Source organism: Chroicocephalus ridibundus, chromosome 2 (assembly GCF_963924245.1).
Source record: "Chroicocephalus ridibundus chromosome 2, bChrRid1.1, whole genome shotgun sequence".
NCBI lineage: Eukaryota > Metazoa > Chordata > Aves > Charadriiformes > Laridae > Chroicocephalus > Chroicocephalus ridibundus.
This window is the reverse complement of record NC_086285.1, coordinates 22,665,887-22,689,098: the sequence shown is the minus strand read 5'-3', so window position 1 is coordinate 22,689,098 and position 23,212 is coordinate 22,665,887. Positions and strand designations below refer to the sequence as shown.

At 36.6% G+C, this 23,212-nt stretch overlaps 1 protein-coding gene across 3 annotated transcripts in view; it reads left to right on the top strand.

The window, feature by feature from the left end:
* Window positions 1-22,517, top strand: part of LOC134511161 (macrophage mannose receptor 1-like) — a 33,874-nt gene extending 11,357 nt beyond the window's left edge. For 2 of the 3 annotated variants that reach the window (XM_063324721.1, XM_063324720.1), the window contains exons 9-30: window positions 331-441; window positions 1,579-1,694; window positions 2,134-2,282; window positions 3,319-3,518; window positions 3,819-3,946; window positions 4,575-4,662; window positions 5,233-5,368; window positions 7,438-7,476; window positions 7,579-7,742; window positions 9,302-9,369; window positions 9,803-9,903; window positions 10,545-10,687; window positions 11,203-11,308; window positions 12,114-12,310; window positions 13,490-13,592; window positions 14,325-14,557; window positions 15,732-15,897; window positions 17,460-17,612; window positions 19,132-19,248; window positions 19,518-19,685; window positions 20,857-20,892; window positions 21,256-22,517. In XM_063324721.1, coding sequence (XP_063180791.1) covers window positions 331-441; window positions 1,579-1,694; window positions 2,134-2,282; window positions 3,319-3,518; window positions 3,819-3,946; window positions 4,575-4,662; window positions 5,233-5,368; window positions 7,438-7,476; window positions 7,579-7,742; window positions 9,302-9,369; window positions 9,803-9,903; window positions 10,545-10,687; window positions 11,203-11,308; window positions 12,114-12,310; window positions 13,490-13,592; window positions 14,325-14,557; window positions 15,732-15,897; window positions 17,460-17,612; window positions 19,132-19,248; window positions 19,518-19,685; window positions 20,857-20,892; window positions 21,256-21,455 — 2,922 coding nt within the window. In that variant the 3' untranslated portion in view covers window positions 21,456-22,517. The remainder of the gene's footprint in view (window positions 1-330; window positions 442-1,578; window positions 1,695-2,133; window positions 2,283-3,318; window positions 3,519-3,818; window positions 3,947-4,574; window positions 4,663-5,232; window positions 5,369-7,437; window positions 7,477-7,578; window positions 7,743-9,301; window positions 9,370-9,802; window positions 9,904-10,544; window positions 10,688-11,202; window positions 11,309-12,113; window positions 12,311-13,489; window positions 13,593-14,324; window positions 14,558-15,731; window positions 15,898-17,459; window positions 17,613-19,131; window positions 19,249-19,517; window positions 19,686-20,856; window positions 20,893-21,255) is intronic. The other variant, XM_063324722.1, reaches the window with a different exon arrangement.
* Window positions 22,518-23,212: the final 695 nt, after the last annotated feature.

The window sequence follows — 23,212 nt, the reverse complement described above, 5'->3', positions numbered from 1 at the left end:
TCTATTTCTATTTTTTTTAATTAATTTAATTTAGAAACAAATCAGGGAATGGTATCTTTATTCACTCAGAAAGATGGTTGTTCTAAATTAAATTTAAAATTAAATTGGAGACAACTAGATAAATGTTCATATCTGATTGTGAGTGTAAACTCTATGCCAAGCATAGCTTAATATAACCTCAAAATTGAGCACAAATACTTGGAATTCATTAAAAAGCATAGATCTTTATTGTCCCATTGAAGCAATATTTAAAACAAAATGATCAGTAATGTTCCTAAAGGAAACAGGTTTTGCCTCACTATTTTTCACCTCTTCCCAAACTGCATTCAGGATGGATACTGGGCAGACAGTGCCTGTGATAGAAAATTGGGTTACATCTGCAGAACAGACCCACTACAAGGAGGTTCTGGGACAGCAAAGACTGATCCTGCCTGCCTGAAGGTAAGAAGAAAGCGCAACCAAGAATCTGGTTAGCAAAATCCATTGTTTTCACAAGCTCTACTTGACATTGAAACTATCTCTTTTTTTTTTTTTCTCCTCCCTAACATGTGTGATTGTATATCAAATTCGGGGTGATAATTTGCACTACATATCCTTATTTAAAATGAAGTTATTTTGAAACTTTTTTGGCCAATATGAGTCAGGCCCATTATCTCTCAGAACTGCCTGTGAAAGAGGCTAAAGCCTCTACTGCGGTTTTCTGCCTATTTGTTATATTGTTCTACAACCATCTGTGGTTATCTAAGACATAATAGAGACTGGGAGCCATTTCTGGACTATGTGACGTGATGTAAGATTATGACAAATCTCACTGCTGAAGCCAAATCAAACCAATCAAATTGCTTTTATGAGTGGATTTGTTTTGAACAAGTTATTGTATTCTACCGCCTTTTTTTTCTTCTCTTTTTCTCTTTTTTTACTTTCCGATTTACCTCTGTTCTATATTTAGTAACATTTCCCACAACCCCATATGGGGAACAGAGCTGAGGCCTGGAATTAGACAGCAGCCAAATACTGAACACAGATTTTATTACCTTTCTTGGGTGCAACAAGCGAATCTTGAACTGGTATAGAAGGGAAAAGGGACTTGGAATTCAGCTGTAATTTTGAGAATTTTGCTTTTTAATAGTTTTTATGCCGCCTCTTCAGTCAGACTTGAGGTGAGCTGATGAGTTACAGCAATTAATTACTCTAGTTACTGTTCTTTTAGCTAGAAACATCAGGAAACTTGAGTCAGCATCTCACTATAACACAGACTACTCTCTTTGGTTCTGACTAAGGAAGTGTTTTATTCACCTGCTTCTGAATACACCCTCCATTCTGTGTACCTCTGATTTTTTATGAGTTAAAATTTATCAGTTACTAATAATCGTCAAAAAAGGCGGACTCATATGCATTAAATCTCTTCTTTCTGGATGTTTACTAAGCTTAATTTCCATTAGTCCACTGGAATTCAAATGAATACATTATTGCACTAGGTTATATTAAAAATATGTTGATTTAAGAGTATACACTGAAGTTCAAGCACTGTAACATATGCTCTTTTTACTGCAAGTATATTTCACATGTACTTGACAGGGCTGGGGAAGACATGGATTTTACTGCTACTTAGTTGGACATACCTCTGTAACATTTTCAGAAGCAAAGAAAACCTGTGAAAGGAGCAGTGGTTATTTGACAAGTATAGGAGACAGGTACGAAAAGAGTTTTAAAAACTGTATATCTGATGCAATAATACTGGAGTTTTATAAAACAGGTGAGAACTTTTTGGAAAAAAATGTGAAACTAGAAAAAGAGGATATCCTTCTTCTGGAGAAAAAAAATTAAAATCCATAAATCCAGAATGTCTTTTCTAACTAAATGTATTTTACACATTGATGTTTTCCAGTACTCTCCTCTGAAAGAACAGACCACAGATGCTTCTGTTCTGTAAGAAGCAGTTTTTCAGTATAGCACAGCTTCACCTACTATTAAAGCTAGTCCATCTGGTACCCAGTTAAGCAACATATTTCCACATAAAAGGAAACGTAATGGTGACTCCATTCATTCTAGTCTTGTGTAGTTTAGGATGCTGAGAAATGGCAGACGAAGGGAAAGCTAGGCTTAATCCCCATCTGATTCCTGCCATTTTAGGTATGAACAAGCCTACCTGACCAGCCTTGTTGGTCTGAACTCCGAGAAGTATTTTTGGATTGGTCTCTCAGACACAGAAGAGCCAGGGATGTTCAAGTGGGTGACTGGTGAAGGTGTTCTCTACACAAACTGGAACGCGGCAATGCCTGGTACTCTGCCATAGGAGTAAATTTATGCTACTGAGGAACTTTCTGTATTGTAATTCTAAACTGTTTCCCAACTTTGCTAAAACACATCCATGATGACACATATGAACATTCTGCCTTTGAAATAGTCATGTCTTTCATACATGTACTCGGCACTGGTGAGGTCACACCTCAAACACTGTGTGCATTTTTGGGCCCCTCACTATACAAAAGACATTGAGGTGCTGGAGCGTGTCCAGAGAAGGGCAATGAAATTGGTGAAGGGTCTAGAGAGCAAGTCTTATGAGGGAACTTGGGTTGTTTAGTCTGGAGAAAAGAAAGCTCGGGGGAGACTTTGATGCTCTCTACAACTACCTGAAAGGAGGCTGTAGTGAGGTGGGGTCGGTCTCTTCTCCCAAGTAACAGGCAATAGAACAAGAAGAAATGGACTCAAGTTGCTCCAGGGGAGTTTTAGACTGGATATTAGGAAAAATTTCTTCACTGAAAGGGTTATCAAGCATTGGAACAGGCTGCCCAGGGAAGTGGTTGAGTCACCATCCCTGGAGGTACTTAAAAGACATGTGGATATGGCACTTAGGGACATGGTTTAGTGGTGGACTTGGCAGTACTAGGTTAATGGTTGGACTTGATGATCTTAAAGATCCTTTCCAACTTAAATGATTCTATGATTCCATGATTTTCTACGATGCCATGAAAATATTTCTTCTCCGGGTCCTCATTGCTTATAAGAGCAAAATCGAACTGAGCAGAATGGGTGAAATCCCTTCCAGCCTGGGCAATGGGCTGCCAAATCTTTGCAGTGAGTGGCATAGGAAAGAGGCAGGCAGCAGGTTGTTCATGCACTTGTAAAGCTCTTCAAAGGGGAGGAAAGATGATGACGGACTCTGGTTGCTGGTTTTCTCTTTTTACAACGCTCCCCCTTTGAGTGGACACTACACTTAATATTTCGAAGTTTTTTGTAAATGAATCACATGAGCCGTAAAAATGTCAAGGGAACTACTTTAAAACACTTTTCAATTTTCTTTTACATCTCACAAAGGGAATGAAGCCGGTTGTGTTGCCCTAAGGACTGGAAATGCAGCCGGACTATGGGATGTTCAGAACTGTGAAGTAAAGGCAAAATTCCTCTGCAAAAAACTAGCTGAAAAAATCACTCTTCCTCTAGCTCCCAACAACTATTCTGATTCCAAATGTCCCTTGGGTTGGGATACAAGCAGTAGCACTAATTCATGCTTCAGAGTAAGTATTTTTTTTTCCAGTTGTCCTACTCATGAGACAAAAGCGCATCAAATAGATAGGGCATCTAAACTTCAGAGAATGCTACGTTATTGCACAAATGTAGCAAGATTTTACACAGCTCTTCACAGAAATCACTGCAGTTATCACTCTATCAGTGATACGTAAGCTCATCCAATTAACATACTTTTAAATCCATATTATATATATGTAATGGAATATTTTCCTATTTTGCTTATACGAGGCAGTCATGAGATTTATTTTTGACGTGCTGTAAACATAGTGTTCTACCTGTATCCATAGGTTTTTGTGAGAGAAGAAAACCAAAAGAGAACATGGTTTGAAGCCCGAGATTTCTGCAGAGAAATAGGAGGAGACCTGGTCGCCATTAGAAGTGAAGAAGAGCAAACAGTGATAGCAAACTTAATAATGTAAGTAAACAAAATATCTAATAATTCATATTTTGGTGTAACAATATGTTATATAGGAATAAATGATAATATACTTGAGTTGCTCCTGAGATAATTAGTTGAAAATCTATATCTGTTTATCATCATACTCATAAGAAAAAGAACTGAGAAAATGTATCGTATGGGTACCATTTGCAAAGACATTTTTGGAGTTCCAGAAATGCGTCATCATCTGCAAATTTTTAAATTAAAAAAAACCAACCCAGCAACCAAATTGGTTGAATGCTTCGCCTTCAGATTCATTTCTAAGTTTGTTCACTGTAACATTTTGAAACTAAATTGTGACTTCCAGCAAACCTGAACATTTTATTTCTCAAAGAACACTATAATCACAACATCAATGAAGAAAAACAATGATGTGCTGTGTTTTCAACACAACCATTTGCAAAGTAGAAAATTTTAAGGTGTGAACTTCACTGACTTGCTAACGGGAGTTTGCTGGCTAACAGCATTTTGTTATTTTTAAAATTTCTACTCCATTTGAAGTCTTCAATAAATGGGAGAGTTACTGACCCATGTAATTTGCAAAATTTATCAGAGCTAGCCACATCTGTCCTCTTCTTCCATGATACATTTTTTCATAATCTAGGAAAAAAACCCCATCATCTCAGCCTTTCTGGATAGGTTTGCAGTGTTTGGATCCTGATGGCGGACTTTCCTGGAGTGACGGATCGCCGGTGAGTGTTTGACCTTGCTAGTTTCTTGTTGTTCTGACTTTTTCGCCATTGGAGCTGTTTCCATGACTGGTGTAAATGAAAGTTGTATAAGAATTCCCAAAAATGCCCACCTTGCCACTGGGTAACTCTAAATCATTATTCTTCATACTGGTTTCAAAAAGAAAAAGGCCAATAAACTCTGAGGTTACACCATCACAACAGCGGTAACATGGAGTACTAGCTGCAGCTACAGAGGTGATTATCTAAGTGGCAAATATATGAGAAAGGTCTCTCCTGATTTTTATTAGTTTCTGGTAACATATTGCCACGTTCCTTTCCCCTCCTATTGATTGATAACCTCATTTGATTACAGTTTTCACGGGACTCCTAGAGTCTGTTCAACGCTGCGCAAATGCAGCATTTCTTTTTTCTTGCGGACTGTATTGCTTTAATAGCCCACGTAGGCTGCACCGCCGTAGGAGGAAAGTAAGGAGTGGTTTGAAACTTCAGTGCTGCTTCTCTTTCCTTCCAGAATACAACTTTTTTCCCTGTACGATAAGAATAAAAACCAAAGCTCTGTTTCTTCTGTAGGTGAATTATAAGGCAAACCATTATTTTTACAATACTGCGTTTGAATATTGTGGAGCAATCAGTGAAACATCTTCCGTATCATGGATTAAGGTGCACTGCGAATACAATCATAACTGGATTTGTGAAATAAAGAAAGGTAGGTTAATTTTTACTCTAAACTCACATTAGGAAGAAATTAAACGTAATCCCATTCTATCAAAACAGGAAATTCTGGAAATTACATGCTGGTAAAAAATTTGGTTGATTTCACGGGAATTTTACATAAGGAAAAATAGGTCAACACATATAAATACTTTCAGACTACAACGTTTCAAGTCTTAAAGATAAACTTTGTTTTATTTAAAAAATATATAAGATTTACTGAAAACATACTTGTTTATATAATTATAGTATCATAGACAATAAGGTGAAAGCAAGCTCAAGGGCTCATCTGGCAAAATTCAATGCTCTGCATAAAAGCAGATTTTTATCAAACCAGAAGCTTTGACTGACATGAAACTGAATGTTTCTTGGAACTTTTGCTCGTAGGGAATTTCCAAGTTGGGGGAACAATTTGAAAGAAAAAGATTACTTTCAATTTCCGTATTCTTTGTGAAGTGAAACTTCACTCCTCCGCTCAGGTGCAGCTAGAATGCTACACAAGGACACATTAGTCACCTACCCTAATTTAAACAAGACTACCAGCATACTAGAATCCTGCTCTTTGTAAGATGACATGTGAAGAAACTCCTGTAACAACAGGCTTGCTGTAATCAAAAGATGGTAATCCAAGCTTCAAAATTTATATACTTTAAGACAATAGGCAGACTCACATCTTCCTCTCATACTAGTAGCAAATTCTTCTACATTTATACTTCTGGGTTTTGGTGGTGGTTTGTTTGCTTGTTTGTTTGTTTGTTTGTTTGTTTTCAAAATGTAACTACTGTTGAGAAAGATATTCAGCAAAATAAGAGAGGAATCAATTACAGCTTTGCATTGAGTTACACATTTTACTTCCAAGACTAACAGAAATGTTGCTTTGGTGGCTCCTTAGGCTCCTTCCCACAACCAGTAAGAGTTAACATTTAAAGTGATGCTTTTCTAAATAAGATAATTTCTGTACTGGTGAATTATTCAAAATTCAAGGCACATTGTCTCAGCTTCTCATACTTAAAGAGTAATGGTCATAGACATCTACCTCAAAGAGATGATGTGAAGATATCTTTCCTGATAACTTCAGCACAACTAAAAATCATTAGCAAAACTGTCAATAGGAATTGTATACTGCTAATTATTATTAGTGTATGAATGGCAGAAATTATAGCCTGAAGAAATTACGATCATTAGTCAGCAGTGCGTAATGTCATACTGAAATATACTGAAATAGCCATAATGCTTTGTACTTCCAGAACAGACATATATTTTTTTCTTTTAAAACTTTTATCCAATCATACAGGAGATGATTATTTTTAAAAGATGACATGACTCTTTTTTTCACCCAAGCACACACTTGATTTAATGTAATTACACACACAGCAAAACAAACATTATGATGAATTCCTGGGGAAAAAAATTATAAAGGTGATGCTTGTTTTACATTTTTATAGCTCTTGGCCTTGCATGTTTAGAGAAACATTGCTCCAATACCCCACTCCGTGTCATGTGGAATTTTTTCTTTTAAATTATTCCTCAAAAGCTGGTGGATCTTCAGTCAAATGTGATTCTTCAAAAAGCAGTTACACAGGAAAAAAAAAGTTTCACAAACAAATGAATACTAATAAAATATAAAATACTTTGAAGCAAAAATTTGTTTAGGATTTTAATTTCTTGTTCATATGCAAGAAAATATCCATAAAGAATCTCTTATTATTGTGCAAAGTACACCAACATTGAAGTAAAGTATTTTCACTATTTAGTTTTCTTTCAGAAACAAGTAGCCATTCAGACTAACTTCAGTCACGTAATTTAGGGAACATTCAGGATGTATAAAATGCATTTACGAATAATCTATGAAGACAGAGATGTGGGCCTGTAATGCATCTGTTATTCCCTGAACATCCTTTTTTTCTCTGTATCAAAGACATGATATAAATATATTCTGCATTGAGTATGTAAAATATGAAAAATTGATAGACATGAAGATAATTTCCACTAATTGAACATTTATACTGGCTCAACGTTTTTGAACATTTTACATCTTCATTTTTTTTCCCCATTTCATTATAGGGACACCCTTGAAACCAGAACCTCCAGGCCCTTCTGCCAGTAAGCTTCTGTTTATTTGTTTATTTTCTCTTACCTAAAGTGTAATATCACTCTTTGCCTAAGAACTGTGAAGAATACAGAGATTCCTCTTCTGTGTTGCAGCGTATGAAGTCACAGAAGATGGCTGGATTATAAAAGGAGACAAACAATATTTCTTCAGCACAGAAAAGGTCTCTATGGAGAAAGCCAGAACATTCTGCAAAAACAATCATGGAGATCTTGCTACTATTGGAAATAATAGTGAAAGAAAATTTTTGTGGAAAAATGTAAGAGGAAATTTGGCTATGTTATAAAATATATGGCCTATATACCCTGCTGCACATGCTTGTGAAGTACAGGAGAATGTGCTTGTTCCATATTACTACTACTTTTTATTAGCAGTAGATTTAAATGTTCAATGAAAAAGTATTTATTCTACAGAATAGAGCTTTTCTGTAGGAAAATAAATACAAAAGAATCTACCATTTACTAGGGTGGGTATATTCTTGTATATTCTAATCTAAATAGAGTTCTGCCCGTGACCAAATATACCTAAGGAGCACTGAACAGGCAGATCAGGTGTATACTGAGAAAACTGTCCTTTTAACAGGGTGGTTACCTCTCATCTGGATGTCATGTTCTAGAATACAATGTTATACGTAGATGTGAGGCTACTGCCAGTGTAGCTCTGATGGTCACATACCACATAATGTTGCTGAACAAAACAACTTTTCAAAGAAAGGTATAGCCTGGCCCAGGTCAGGGACTGACAAACTACGACCTTCATGAAATAGTTTCCCTGCAACATGCACCAAAACTGTTCATGTATTTCAAGGGCACTGCCTACATGTTGCCTGAGATGGTTCTGATAGGTACATGCCAAAGCTGTGTCGGGGCATGCTGAAAATTTAACAGCATGGACGTTGCCTCAAAACTGGGCCATAATCCTGTTTGGTTTAGTAATACCGAAGTAGCCACACAACCTCCTTTCTGTTTCAGACCATTAGGTGCTTGCTTTGACATTGAGGTGCTGGAGCGGGTCCAGAGAAAGGCAGTGAAACTGGTGAGGGGTCTGGAGCACAAGTCTTCTGAGGAGCGGCTGAGGGAGCTGGGGTTGTTTAGCCTGGAGAAAAGGAGGCCGAGGGGAGACCTTATCGTTCTCTACAACTACCTGAAAGGAGGTTGTAGTGAGGTGGGGATTCATGTCTTCTCCCAAGTAACAGGCGATAAGACAAGAGGAGAAGGCCTCAAGTTGCACCAGAGGAGGTTTAGAATGAATATTAGGAAAAATTTTTACACTGAAAGGGTTATTAAGCGTTGGAACAGGCTGCCCAGGGAAGTGGTTGAGGCACCATCCCTGGAGGTATTTAAAAGATGGGCAGACAGTGCTTAGAGATATGGTTTAGTGAAAGGTCCCTTCCAACCCAGGCAATTCTATGATTCCATGTTTATGCGGGAAAGGATAGGAAAGGAGGAGAGGACAGACAGCGTGAGACACAGGAATTACATGGATGGTTAAGAACAGGAAAGTACCAAAAAATTTTATACTAATTTTTTTCTCAAGTCTTCCTAGTTTCTTTTTAAATTGAGAACACAACTTTAAAAGCTTTGATCATACCAATAACGCAGCCAAAAGTGGGAAAGCAGCATAATAAAGATAATAAAGCAAAAGTATGTGTTGTATGGTATTTACATCAACAGAGGTTCTCTCTGTGACTACATGTGATCATTTATACAACGTGTATTCATCTATTTGCTTCCATAGCACAAAAATTACACTTTTTGATATTAGATAACTGCTAAATATTAGAAAGCACTAACTAAAAGTACATTTTTTTGTGTTTAGATCTTAAAAAATGGCAAATTGGAATCATATCTCATAGGATTATTTCAGAATGCTGATCGACAGTTTAGGTAGGTAAACAAGATACATCAAGATTCGTAAAAAGTGGTTGTAGAAGTTTTGTACTGTCAGAATTCCTTCTAGAGGGACCACAGCAAGGGAATTAAATGCAGATTCAGAGAGTTATATTGCATGTTGAAATGTGTGCTCTCCTTGGTTTAAATACATTGTAAAAGCACTAGTTTAAATGGCATTTTTATAGGTAATACGCATGCTACGAATACATAGATAATGTCTAATGAAAATAAAGGAGTTTTTATTCTTTTAATTGGCATGCATTCATTATCAAAGGTCTTTTAATTCTAATGGAAACTCAATTTACAGACAGACTCAGCTGTATTTAAAAAAAAAATATTTTTAGTATGTTAAGGTAGATTTTTCTGAACTGCTCCATGCACTCTACCTGAGCAACTGCTACTGTTTTGTTGTTGGATTTTTTTCCAGTTGGATGGATGGAAGCCTGGTGCACTACACAGCCTGGTCCCAGGGTGAGCCCAACTTTGCACGCGGTCAAGAAAATTGTGTGGTCTTAAATAAAAACGATGGTGAGTTATAAAACTTTAAAACAAAAAATATTTTTATGGGTACTGCTCCTACCCTGTTTGTTAAAAATAACTTGCCAGCTTTAATCCATTTTTTTCCCAGCAATTTGAGAAAATATGCATAATAAAATGTAGTCATTATATCTGAGGCTTCTTCAGGGGCCATAAATGTGGAATAAAAGAAATTTATTTTAACGGGGAATGCAGGGACAATATAACCACTGCACAAACAATATTTTCTATCCAAATCAACAGCAAATTGGTCTTTCAAAAAAATTAATTAGGGAATAGTTTACAAAGGAATAGAACACATATGGAGTTTCACGTTTTATAGTGTTTTCACTGATAAAGTGTTACTTTACGCTTGCATGTTTCAGTGCAACAAAGCTGTTCAGGTGGGATCTACTCAAGAGGTCATGGAGTTGCCATATCAGCCATCTTGTATGGCCTCTACTCCAACAGTCACAGCAGGACCAAAGTCCTCCTGTAAGCAGTGATGATGGGAGGTAGAGTTGGGCTGAAGCTTGTTATCTCACATTCCCAGGCAGATTGCTTTCGAACCTCCAAGCATGGAAGTCAGTTCACTTTGCCACAAATTTCAATCTTATTTAGTGTCTTATTATCTATATTTAAATTGATTTCAGGCTTGTGGAATGATGTCAGCTGTGGTTTTTCAAACGGCTATATCTGTGAGAGGCACCGAATTTCGAAAAATTCAACACTTCCTTTAGCGGTACCTTCACCTCCTGGAGGATGTCCTAAAGATTGGCTTTTATTTAAAAATCAGGTATGATAACATCCATCTAGATACAGTGATATTAGTCCTTGGGAAGGTACTTAAAGATATACAAGACACCTTTTGTCTTCCAGATATCTTTTGATGTTGATTACGCAAAGTTGCATTAAAAATTGAACCAGTTGACTAGTTCTTGCCAATTAGTGGGTTTACAGGTTTTTAATTGTTTTCCTGAGAAGTGGTCATCTGAGATACATTGGAAAAACTGCTATATTGTATGTACTTTCAAAAAATTGAACTGAATTCAAATGAAAGTACCAACTATAGTGTAAAGAGTATAGTGTAGTGTATAGTGTATAGAGACTTTCTCAGTCCCTCACAGAAAGACAGAGAGTAAATTTAAAATTTGTGAATGGTTTTGCCTTGGTTCAGAGCTAAGTCCCTGTTAATTTTTGAAAATTATTTTGTGTGTCTGAGTTGGGCTAATTTCTGCTTAAACAAGTGTAATTCCATTGTAGATTCCTTTTGCTGTCACTCAATAACAGTCTATACTAATTTTTCCCTAGTGTTACAAATTTTTTGGCCATTCCTATGAAAATTGGCATAGCGCAAGAAGAACCTGTACAAGCCTTGGAGGAAATCTGGCGAGCATACATAACGAACAAGTACAAGGTACAGTGCAACACCGCTTTATGTAATAGATAGCATTTACTCTGTATACAGTGGTCATTTCATGCAAAGAAGAACATAGCAAAAAGAGACAGTACATAAATATATGTATTTTATAATATGTATACTCAACATAGGTTATATGGCCATGGCATGAAATGGTTTTGGAAGAACTGGAACCATCTGTCATGCTAAAGACTAAGTGATGCTAAGGGCTGCTTCCTCCTGTTCCGTGCAAACTGCTTTACATTTTTTATAGGGTATGAATTAGCATAAAATAAAAGATCCAGACCTGGCATTTGTAGTTTTAGACACAGAGAAAGAAAAGGAAACCATGGGCTGTTTCTGCCAGAAGTAGAAAGGGATATATTACCATATCTCTGAAATGACTGCCTAAATTCTGCAACTTAATTCAGAAGTAGAATGCCAGAGAAAGACACATTTTCACCTTGCCTATGTTCCCGGGCTTCCATTTGCACCTGTATACAGCTACACATTTCCATCAGTCAATCAGCTCATCCTGAGTGTTGAAATAAGTGAACTCATTAGATAACATGGTGGTCAGGCAGGTTTTTTTTTATCTTTCCTCTTTCCAATCTTGCTCTGTAGTTCCAAATACTTTCACTCTTTGAGAATTTTCACAGGCAAACACTTGGCATAACCTTGAAATAATAAACCTGGGTAAATTTCTAATCAAATGCTAATTAAAATGTATTTACAAGACTTCAACAAACGAAATACTTTAGGACTTGTTTATGAGCAGTCTGATGACATGACATGTTCATCTTTTCGATCGGCTTTTTTCCAGCTTTTCTCACTTACCATTTGAAGGATGTTTCAAATGATCCCTGGATTGGCTTGAATGACCTACTCAGAGAACTCAACTTTGTTTGGGCTGATGGAAGTGCTGTCTCCTATACAAACTGGGCTCCAGATTCCCCAAAACTTGTAGAACCTGTTTTGTTTCCCAGTCTGCGTCCAGAAGATGGCCACAACCTGCAACAGGTAAATACCACCTAGCGTTTACCATCAGGTTAAATCTGAGGAGAAATATCACTTCAAGTAAACTGCTCACTTTGCTACAGTCATTGCTTCAGCCTTCTCCCCAAGTTGTTCACTGGGATTAGTGATAAAAAGTTTCAATGTTTGAGTATTCTAGCTATTTCAGAGCACAAAATGGCGTTACTGCAATTTTGCCAAATTGGAAAAATTGCAGCAATGGGCAGATTGAATAAAGATTGGATAGATTGTGTAAAGTTGTTTTTTTCATAGTAATTTGCTGTTCATTTTGGAGAAAACATAAATGCAACATTAGAGTTTTAGAAGTAAATACACATTGGAAATATTTTCATGTTTGACATGTTAACTCATGTTTGAAAAAGAAGGAGGAGAGGATGCAAGAGGAAAGAGTTCCATTTTTTTCTACTTCTTCCCTATTTAAAATTGTAGTTGAATTGCTACGGGCCAACAGATGTCAACTACTTTCTAAACCAATCAAACCCTCTCCACTGCTAGCACTGAAATTAAACCTCAGATTGCTGTAAATAAAATAGAGTTCTACATATTCAGACCAATATAGACTGCTTTGCACATCCACATTGCCTTTCTTCCATTTATTTCCATAATAAGGCTGTTGCAGGTTGTAATAAACTTCAAGTTCCATCTTCTGAAGCACCCAGCACCTGATCTGGTGTAGCTGAAACAAATTCTGAGAACTAGAGCTGATGATAACTCTGTCAAGGACCATCATTTAGATGATTCTGTCAAGAATAACCACTATTTAAAGTTGGCTTTGCAAGCCAAATACATAGCATGACCTCCATTTATTTTTATTTCATTCTTACTCAACAAACTCACTGATAGTCACTCATTAGTCAAGACAGAAGGTGTTACAGAAGGTTCTTGAAAATAATAGTGCCTTTCAAGTACACCTCCTCAAAAATAACCAAATGAACAAGCAGGCTGAACTGAAGATTACAAAGACAGTACCAAGGTGGAGCTGGCCACCACATACAAGGCCAGAAAGGACTGAAAAGGATAAAAAGGTGTTTCTAGAGTTTTAGTACAAACCCTACAATATCAGAATTCAAAGAAAAAAGGAGTGAAACAACCCAGGGGGTTATAGTACTTTGTTTTATAACTTCTAATATCAATGTACTCGTATTCTTTCTCTTACTCCAACAGTTTGATTGTGTTTCTCTGAAGAGAGGTCATGCTGATGACACAGGAAAATGGAACAATGAGGAATGTTATAAGTACAAAGGGTATATATGCCAGAAGAATAGCGGTGAGCTCTGTATCATTAATCTTGAAATTTATAATACAAGGATTAAAACCAATTTCCTTGTTTAACATGCTTTAGATCAGTCATCTTTTTTTTTTTTTAGGCAAAGGATTGGTAAAATCTAAGGGCCCATCTTGCACCCCAGTGTTACTTAGCAATGCTTTAGAGAAGGGGACAATAAATAAAATGTCAGAATTTAGGAAAGCAAAATCATTTTATTTTCAAAAGTGTAATTAAATAGCCAAAACCCACAAACATTTTAATTACATAAGTTCATAATGATCTATAGATTATCATAACTGGTAAGTTTTAGATTTATCCAAATCACAGAATCACAGAATGGTTTGGGTTGGAAGGGACCTTAAAGATCATCTAGTTCCAACCCAAATAAACCTGACAGTCACAAAGCTGCTAAGCCCCAAAGAGTATTTTGAAAACACACAGGGTAGGTGTGGGGTTTTTGACTGATGGGGTGAATTTACCTTTGCAATACAAGATACTGTGAATTTACTGATTCAAAATTCTCAGAGGCTGAAAATGTATTTATTTCATGCAGTAAGTTCACTGTTGTTTTGACGTTATCTGTTACTTATAAACAGCTACTGAGAAGGTGTTCCATTCCATTTTCTACTAGGTTTGTAAATAATTAAGATGTCATTCAGTTGCTCAAGTCAAATATGGCCTCCAGATTTTACTGTTCTTGGGTTGGGTTTTTTTTTCACCTTATTGCTACAGATCCTGAACTCTTTAAGTCATCAGCAACATCGCTGGACTTCGCTTTTGACCATTCTGGTGGCGTTAGCTATGCTGTCACCCGTTCGAAAATGAATTGGGAGGAAGCACAGAAAAACTGCAATAACAATGCCTCAGAACTTGCCAGCATTTTAGACCCATATCACCAGGCATTGTTGTTCTTACTTGCATGGGAATATGGAGAGCCTCTGTGGATTGGTCTTAACAGCAACGCGGTAAGAACACATCCATTACATACAGGTAGTCAAGCTGACACTGGACCTGATCTTACGTTACGCTCTCATCTTGTAACCTACAGGAATTTCTGCCAGTGTAGTGCTGCAAACAGCATGCTACATCAGTACAGGACCTACTGATATTCTTCAAATAAGACTCATACAGTGGAGATTTTAATGAACTCTGAAATGCACAAGGAAATGCTCCTGCAAACCAGTACATAACAACCCTGTGTGTTATTTGGAGTAATTTAAAGACTCTCAAATATAAATTGTAAAATCTCCCACATTTTTAGTTTATTTTAATATAAAAAATATTCCAGGAATAATGTCCATCCTGCCCCCCTGCCATGCATTTATATACCTAGTGATCAGTGATATTATATCTCAGGTTGCAGATCTGAGACCTGCAAAGAAACGTTTTTTGTGTGTGTGTTTATGCTCACACATTCTACTAGAATAGTCTTATTTATGGTAGCAGTAGCAAAATACAGTTGTGAACAGAAACAAGGGTAAAAATTAGTTATAGGAATCTGGAGGCTATATGATATGGTACATATTGACCAATGGGTACATTTTTTCATTTGAAAATGCAATTCTTAATGGTGTTCTCATGAGGAAGTTAGAATATTATGGAAAAAAATCCCTTCTGTTTGTGAGATGTCTGTATCAGTTGTATGACAGGGGAGAGCGAACATTTGGATGGTAGGTGTGTTTTGACATGCTACACTCTTCCCCATGATTCACAGTCATGACAACTATAACAAAAGGGATGGCGACCGGCGCTGCTTATTAAGAACACTCCCACCCACACTCCCATTTTTCATGCAGACCTTTGGGTGGTCCTACCAACATGACGTCTTATCTGACTCCCAGTTTTATGCCTTCTCTCATGCCCCCTTTCTTTTATCCCTTCCATTTCCCAGTGCTTGAAAAATGCTCTGAATTAATGTTAGATACGTTTTGGAGGGGAGAAAAAAAATCATTCTGCATTCATATTTGTGGATAACAGACACTGTGTATTTTGTTGCAGTTAGCATTTACAAGCACAAAAAGGGGGCAACAGTAAGCATAGGAGTCCATACTGGTTACACGAGAGTTCTCTTGAGTATCGTGTGTAGCAGCTATGTCACTCTCAGCAACCTTGAAATTACCATACAGATTTTGCTTCCAGACCAATGGCAAGTATCAATGGATTGACAGATGGAGATTAGCTTACAGCAAGTGGTCCAGCGGGGAACCAAAACAGACATTAGCATGTGTCTATCTAGACATTGATGGCACCTGGAAGACAGCGTCTTGCAAGGAAAAACTCTTTTCTGTCTGTAAAAAATCAAATGGTAAGCAATTGAATATGAGAAACTAGAAGGCCTGTAGATTTATCAACTGTGCTAATATAACAAGTCACTGGAAAAGTACTTATACACTAGTACACAGGAAGACACGAATAGCTAACTATATAGCTCTAAATATTGACAGGAATTCTTCCCAGAAATAAATTAATTCATAATAATAATTACTAAAATCCTAAGAAACAAAGGATTGAATAATCATTCATTTCTTAACTATTCATTCTAATAGGAAAAGTCATTCACTTGCTATGAGATCTGTTTTGATTAGGCACCAGATGAAATTCTGTAGCCAGTTTGGGGCACCAAAGTTTGAAAAGGCTCTCAGTCAACTAGGGTTTTCAAATGGACAGGAAACAAGGATTAAAAAGAAAAATTTAATTGGAGTTGGACAAAAGGCTAAGAAACAAAGGACAAAGAGAAACCACATTATAAATTTTAAATATTAAAAACAAGCCCTAAAGAATGAAATTAAATTCTTCTCTATGTCTGATATGAGTGGGAAAGGAGTAACAGACTTAAACACAGCAAGAAAAACCTTCTAATTTTATCAGTACGGAAGCCTTTAATAAATCCTTTGTACAGGTCAGGGAATCTCCACCACTACAGGTTGCTAAGAACAGACTGGACAAACATCTGTTAGAAATGATATAATTACATATCAACTTCATGTCACCTGTGAGTACAAGGATAAAGTAAATAACCCCTTGAGGACCCTTGAGCCAAGCACAAACGTCTATAATTTCTATGGAAATAAATATAAATATGATTTCACAATTTAGCTATATTCTCATTTTGTTAACATTATGGAAGATCTTGAATCATTAGAAAATTTAAAATTACATACCAAATTACATTCAAAGATGTTGTAATTTGACAAAAGTCCTCAGATTTGATATATAATGTCTCTTTCCACTTTAATATTCTGGAATCTAATTTGAGAGCTGAATGTTCCTTAATAGGGAAAGAAATAGACTGTAGAAGACTCACAGGAAGAAAATGTAATTTGGCAGAACATTTAATTTTCGTTCCATCTGCATTTATCTTCTCATCCAAAATCTTCCTGTTATATCAATCACTATGGAATTTATTCAGGATGCAGTTTAATAAAAAATCCTGCAAGCCATGTTTAGTTATACCAACACTTTCATTCACAATCACAGTTTCTGCCATAAGGTTTTGATCCTGTCAAAAAATGAGACTGAAGTGTCAGAGGACATTTTACAAATAGCAGTTTTAACTAATTTGGCAGACATTTATGTCAGAAAACCAGCTGGATATTTTATTGACTACAGTAATTACAAAATCATCATTGGATAGAATCTATTCTTCTGATAGACTAATGTATCTGCCTAATGAACTTGATAAATGAATATGAAGCAAAATGTGCTCTCAAACACAAAATCAACCCCATATTCAAGCTCTTTTTAGAACATGCTTCATTTCTTCTATGGTAACAAACTTAATATAGTCTGTTTAGTTCCGTTTGACTAGTATAACAGGAAAACCAAATTTTATAAAATAAAGAATCCAGCTACCTGATCTCTTATCAGTCACGGTGCCTACTGAGCCCCCACAACTTCCTGGAAAATGCCCTGAATCAAGAGGACACAAATCTTGGATACCTTTCCATGGCCACTGCTATTACTTTGATGCCTCCAGGAAAAGAAGCTGGTCTCAAGCTCATCAGGAATGTGCCCGACTAGGTGAGTGTTTTGTCTTAGAAAAATTCAGGTTGTAATTAAACACATGAAATAATGAATCATATTGCTAAGCAAATCTTATATTACTTTAAAACTTCAAACTTAATACTTTTTAGCTTGCTTTTCTGAGCATTCTTTTTCACTATAAAAGTAAACATTGTCAGAGACAGAGGCATCCGATATCTCAAATAATAGGTGAAATATGAATATCTCAAAAATATGAAATTCCTGCTAGTTTTATGGAAGTCAGTAATTGTGTAGGGAGATAAACACTTTTAAGAGTCCCACTGAGGCACAGACTGCAGGGTTAGCCTTCCCTTCCCCAAACAAAAGGGAATCCACACACAGTGTAAACTAGGAGACACAAACTCATAGGAAAGCTGTCTTTGGTAGTTCCAGGGCACAGGTTATTAATTGGATCTCACTGGCTGAACAAGAAGCGAGATGGAAGAGTCATTTACCTCTCATGAACCAGTAAAACACATCCAGTCATGCAGCTCCTGGTCTGGAACAGCCCCCACTGCTGTCTAGGATCTGGAAAGAAGAGCTGTGTGTGGATCAAGAGGAAGGAAAAGACACTTTACATTTTTTATTCCTCCTGACTGTACACTGAGAATTGCTGTGATGCAGCATGCATTTCAGTGTGACCAAGATAGGAAATATCCTACACATCAGCACTTTATGTCTGAGTGATAGTATTCTAATTGTAAGAGAGAATACAAGGATTTCTAGCAGCATTTCCTTGTATGTATGAAAACACTGACCTATGACTGAGTAAACAGAAAAAGTAGCTCTGCAAAGGCTACACTTTACAGCTGTGTGACAACAGAATTCCTGAAATGGTTCTGTAGAAAGACAAATCACACAATTACCAGAAAAAATAAACATTACACTAATAACCAGAATAAAAGGTCACATTTGGACGTTTGTCCACATTCTAAATTCCAACACTTTTGCCGACATGCCAGGCCAGGAAGGTAGTCATTTCCTGATGACCCCAACACAGCTTTGTGTACTTGTACTGCCAGGGCATATGGCAATTATAAATCAACTTCTGGACATCTTCTGGACCGCAACCTCTAGCTGCTTACACATCCTCTCTACCCTTGCAGTACCTAGCATCAGGCACTGCCAAAAATGCTGCCCAGCCGCTGGTGGATGACAGAGCTGTAGTGGCAAGGGGCAGGGTGCTGACTACATCATATGTACTACTTTCAGCCTCCTTGCATCACATTCTGGCGAGTGGTTGGACCTGTCCAAAAAGTATTGCAGGAGAGCAATTTTTCTTCTCTGAAATACCAAACGCTAAACAAAAATCTATGTTTTTGTGCTGATTTTCATCCATACAGCTCACAGTCATGCTCAAAATATAACATAGCTATATAATAACCATAACGAGACTAGTGACTATTATGTGCACAAATCAGTGTCTTTTGTATCTTTTTGCATATCTTTTATATGTTTATTGACTTAAGCTGTAAGAAAATGAGACATTGTGATGTGTTCATTAATATTTTTTCAGCTGCTAATTTGGTATCAGTAGGAGACTATACTGAAACAAACTTTCTGTCAGACACCATTAAGATACTCCACGGAAAATCACCGAACTTTTGGATAGGGCTAAAGAAAAATGACAGAGGTAATATCTTCAATATTTAATCATACACTATCATATCATACAAAATGATGATATGTTATATTAAAAGAAAGCAACTTTGTATACTTGAAAGTAGATGTATATAAAAAATATACAAAGTTTATTTCAAAGCATGCTTACATATGCTTACAAATGTAACTGAAACATTTAACTACCTATTCGTAATATAATTGCTTGTTTTCCCCATCACAACTTATTCCATCTGCCTACCTCCCTGTATTTTATACATATACGCCCATTTTAAATATTAGGACAGTGGGAATGGACAGACAAATCTGCAATGGATTTTGTCAACTGGCAAATGGGAGAACCTTCAAACAGAAGGTATAAAGAGTGTGGAGAAGTATGTGCATTGTCTGGCTTCTGGAACACCAATGTCTGTTCTTTCAAAAAAGGATATGTCTGTAAAAAACCAAAAAGTAAGTAACATTTCTAATACATTAAGGTCAATAATGCCTGATAATATATTTTCATTGTATAATGTAAAAATGTAAAACATTACAGGTTTGTGTTCAAAACCAATAGACGCTAATAGCAGGATTCAGCTGCCTAAATACTGCCACATGGCTTCCAACTGCCTCCTCAGAAGGCTAAAGAAGTCCTGTAAAATTACCATCACCCCCATGCAGCCATCATGACTGCTTCTGATCCTTGTGTTTAAGGAAAAGAATGGTCAAAGACCACTCATTTTTAATAAAAAGCTAGTTGCCAGTAGCATTTTCCCTCAAATATCACACAGTATAAGCTCAAAAGCAATGTTTTGTTTAATTTCAGCCGAATATATTCTCAAAAAAAATCTTGTTCTATTGAGTGCAATGAAAACTGTCTTGTAGAAATGTTGGAATTGGTGATTCCTTTCACTACAGTCCTCTGAGCTGATGGATTAGAGGAAAATGATAACATACATTCTTGTGGCATCCTTTATCTACAGTATAATAGAATCATGTTTAATGAAATGCTGGTGCCATCCTGATAGCAAAACTATCATCTGCGCAAAAATGCATGAGTTCGATGACCAACTGAGATTAAGTGGAAGTGGTCCAGAACATGAACATTTTGTTTGGTTAAACTTCATATTTCTGTTCAACTTTCCCTTACCTGCTAAGTTTAGGAAGTGCAATTACGTTAGGAAATACATCCACATGGAATGGTTGCCTCTGACAGAAGGTGCTGAACTCAAAGAAGATCTTTTCAGCTCAAATTAAATGCTCATGACACATCTCTAACACTTGACACCTTCATTCGGCAATTTTTTCCTGTTTCAGAAAATACCCTAAAACGACTAAGGATCCTGTGGGCAGTTTCTCAGAAATTAACATTTTAAAACATTTTTAGAAATAACAGAAATCTGACTCTAAGTTCATGTCTTGTTGGGTATCTCAACTGAGGAGGTCAGATGCTCTTGGGATGAAAGAGCCGATCATCCAACTAGCGGTTCACACATGCTTAGCTCCATCCCTCTGGGAGAGAAATGTCATCAGCAAGTTGGATTGAGGGGGAATTGTCAGGAATATCTGCACTCAGGAAGTTTAAAATGCCTCATTTGTTTTTAAAGCGGTCAGAATAAACATTTTATTTTCCTTTCAAAAGTGCCTGAAAACACAGAGATGTCAACAGAAAACACAGGTAAGAATACTTCCTTTTAAGTAGAATTATAAGGAGATGCTCAAATACAACAAGAGTATAATTACATAGTTTATAGGTACTATTTTTGAGAGTACTTAAAAATAAAAAGTCCATAAACTACATCTGTATCTAGATATAGGAGTATATCTGTATCTAGATATAGGAAGTAAATTGGGTTTTGATCAGATTTAATCATATTTTGTTTGGGTTTGTTAGTAAAAAAAATAACAAAACCACTCGCTGAACTGAAAATCTACATGCATATTGCATTTGTCTGATTTCTGGTTAAAGAATTCCCCTTAAATATTAGATCCTGAAATCTCTTAAGATCAAAACTGTTGATTCCATTTCATCCGCTTACAGAAGGAAAAATGGAGAAAGTACTTTCCGCCGGCATCATTTGGCTGTACGTTCTTCTAGCCCTTTCTATAGTTGGAGCTGGAAGTATAATTTATTTCTACTTGAGGAGGAAAAGACAAAACCTGCTACCTACTTCAACCAGAATGACTGGATCAGAAGCAACTGTGGATATCCAAGAAAAAGATGCACATACTGACATGTAGTCCGACAAAATCCCTGTATATTCCAACTAACAAAAAACTGCCTATGAATCGGTGAAATCTTACACGAGCTTTGCATTTTCCTACCCAGATAATAGTCTCCTCTTGCCACAAAAATAAAGTTCATGGTTTTATATAAACACACACGCATACATGCTCCTTTCAAAATTCCCTACAAAGTGTTACAGTTTGTTTAGTTTGGGGAGTACACATAGATTTTTCACATAAGGGAGCGTGGCTGAAAAGCCGGCTCCAGAGGTGTTATGGGAAAACTCTCACAGATATTCACTATGTGAAATCATTTTATTTAACTCAATGCAGAAATTCTCCTTTTTGCACGCAGGGGAAATCATTACTCATATCTTTACATTATTTTTTCCTGCTGTATTACATCAGTGTTATCTGGACTATGATGGGAAACACTGCTCATCTCAGATTCTCAGCTTCACAGTTTACAACACTATTTTTTCTTTCATGTAAAACCTGATGTAATACCTCTATCTGTGAATTTAATATTATTTCCTTACCAGAATATAGATGGAAAGATGGAAAAAAATTGAAGAGACTCCTTTATACCTACTTCTAGTCTGAATTCTGGGAATAATTATGCCATTTTCTACAGCATAGAACTTTTCTATTATTCAGTAAATATCAACATTTTTCTGACAGGTTCAAATTGATAATAAAAGTACAACAGTAGGTGATCTTTCCATTGGGTTTTATTTCAATAATGATGCTTTCAGTATACAGAGATGCCCCTTTTAAAATCCAAGCATGTATAATAAACGGCTATCTTATACTGCTTTATATAACTCTCCAGTTTAGAGAAATAAAATCACCAATGTAATTTTTTAAAATAAATCCTTCCATTTTTTTGTCATAATTTTGTTTGATGATGTACTGCCTTGGTCCCCTTTCAGCTCTTCTTCAATTGTACACAATAGCAGTGTTTGCCTCAGGGGGGCAGTTTATCATTCTGTGTTTTAAGACATGCATCGTTCCTCCTGAGTTATGAAAACACCTTTCTCCAAGCCACAGGAGGGCACCTGGCACTAACAGGCCCCAGCGAAGAAGCACACAGAGGAGCAGGGCTAGAGCAGAGGACCTTCTACCAAATATCTGTAACAGGAAACAGATTCTCTTTGGCGCTTCTGTGAGAACTGTAGGCAGAATTTCTTACCCTCTCCCTATGCTTAAAGTCTCTGACTGACACGAAGATGATGTCATGCTAAAGATCTCTTTTAAAGAAAAGAGAATATGTGGAATAAGTAGAAGAGGTTTCTGCACCAGGACATCTGTGCCTATGCCTCAGGAGCTTGAGAACACGCTTGTATTACCTCTATTATTTACCTTTTTTCTAGATATCCAGTAAATAATAAAGGCTCCTAAGTAAAAATGCTATTGATAGCTACTTAGAATGGAAGTACCCCCTTCCTTTAGGAATACCTACTTCAGTTGTTTTATCAAGGGCTATCTTAAAACATGGGGCACCCCTGCTAACATGCTTCCTCCTGAGCTTTCAATTTTTTTCCCCTGCACTCCTTTGCTGGATGGACACACATTATTCTACATCTTTGGCTAAGTTTGTAAGTTTGTAAAGAAGTTGCACCAATCACAGATACAGAAAGATGTCTAAAGATTGTATGGCTTTTCTCTTTCTGGTATGCCTGTGTGACATTACTTAACCAAGACACCTGGTTTAAAAAAAAACAAACAAAACCAACAAAAACACCCTACAGATTCTTTAAAGTAGAGTTAAA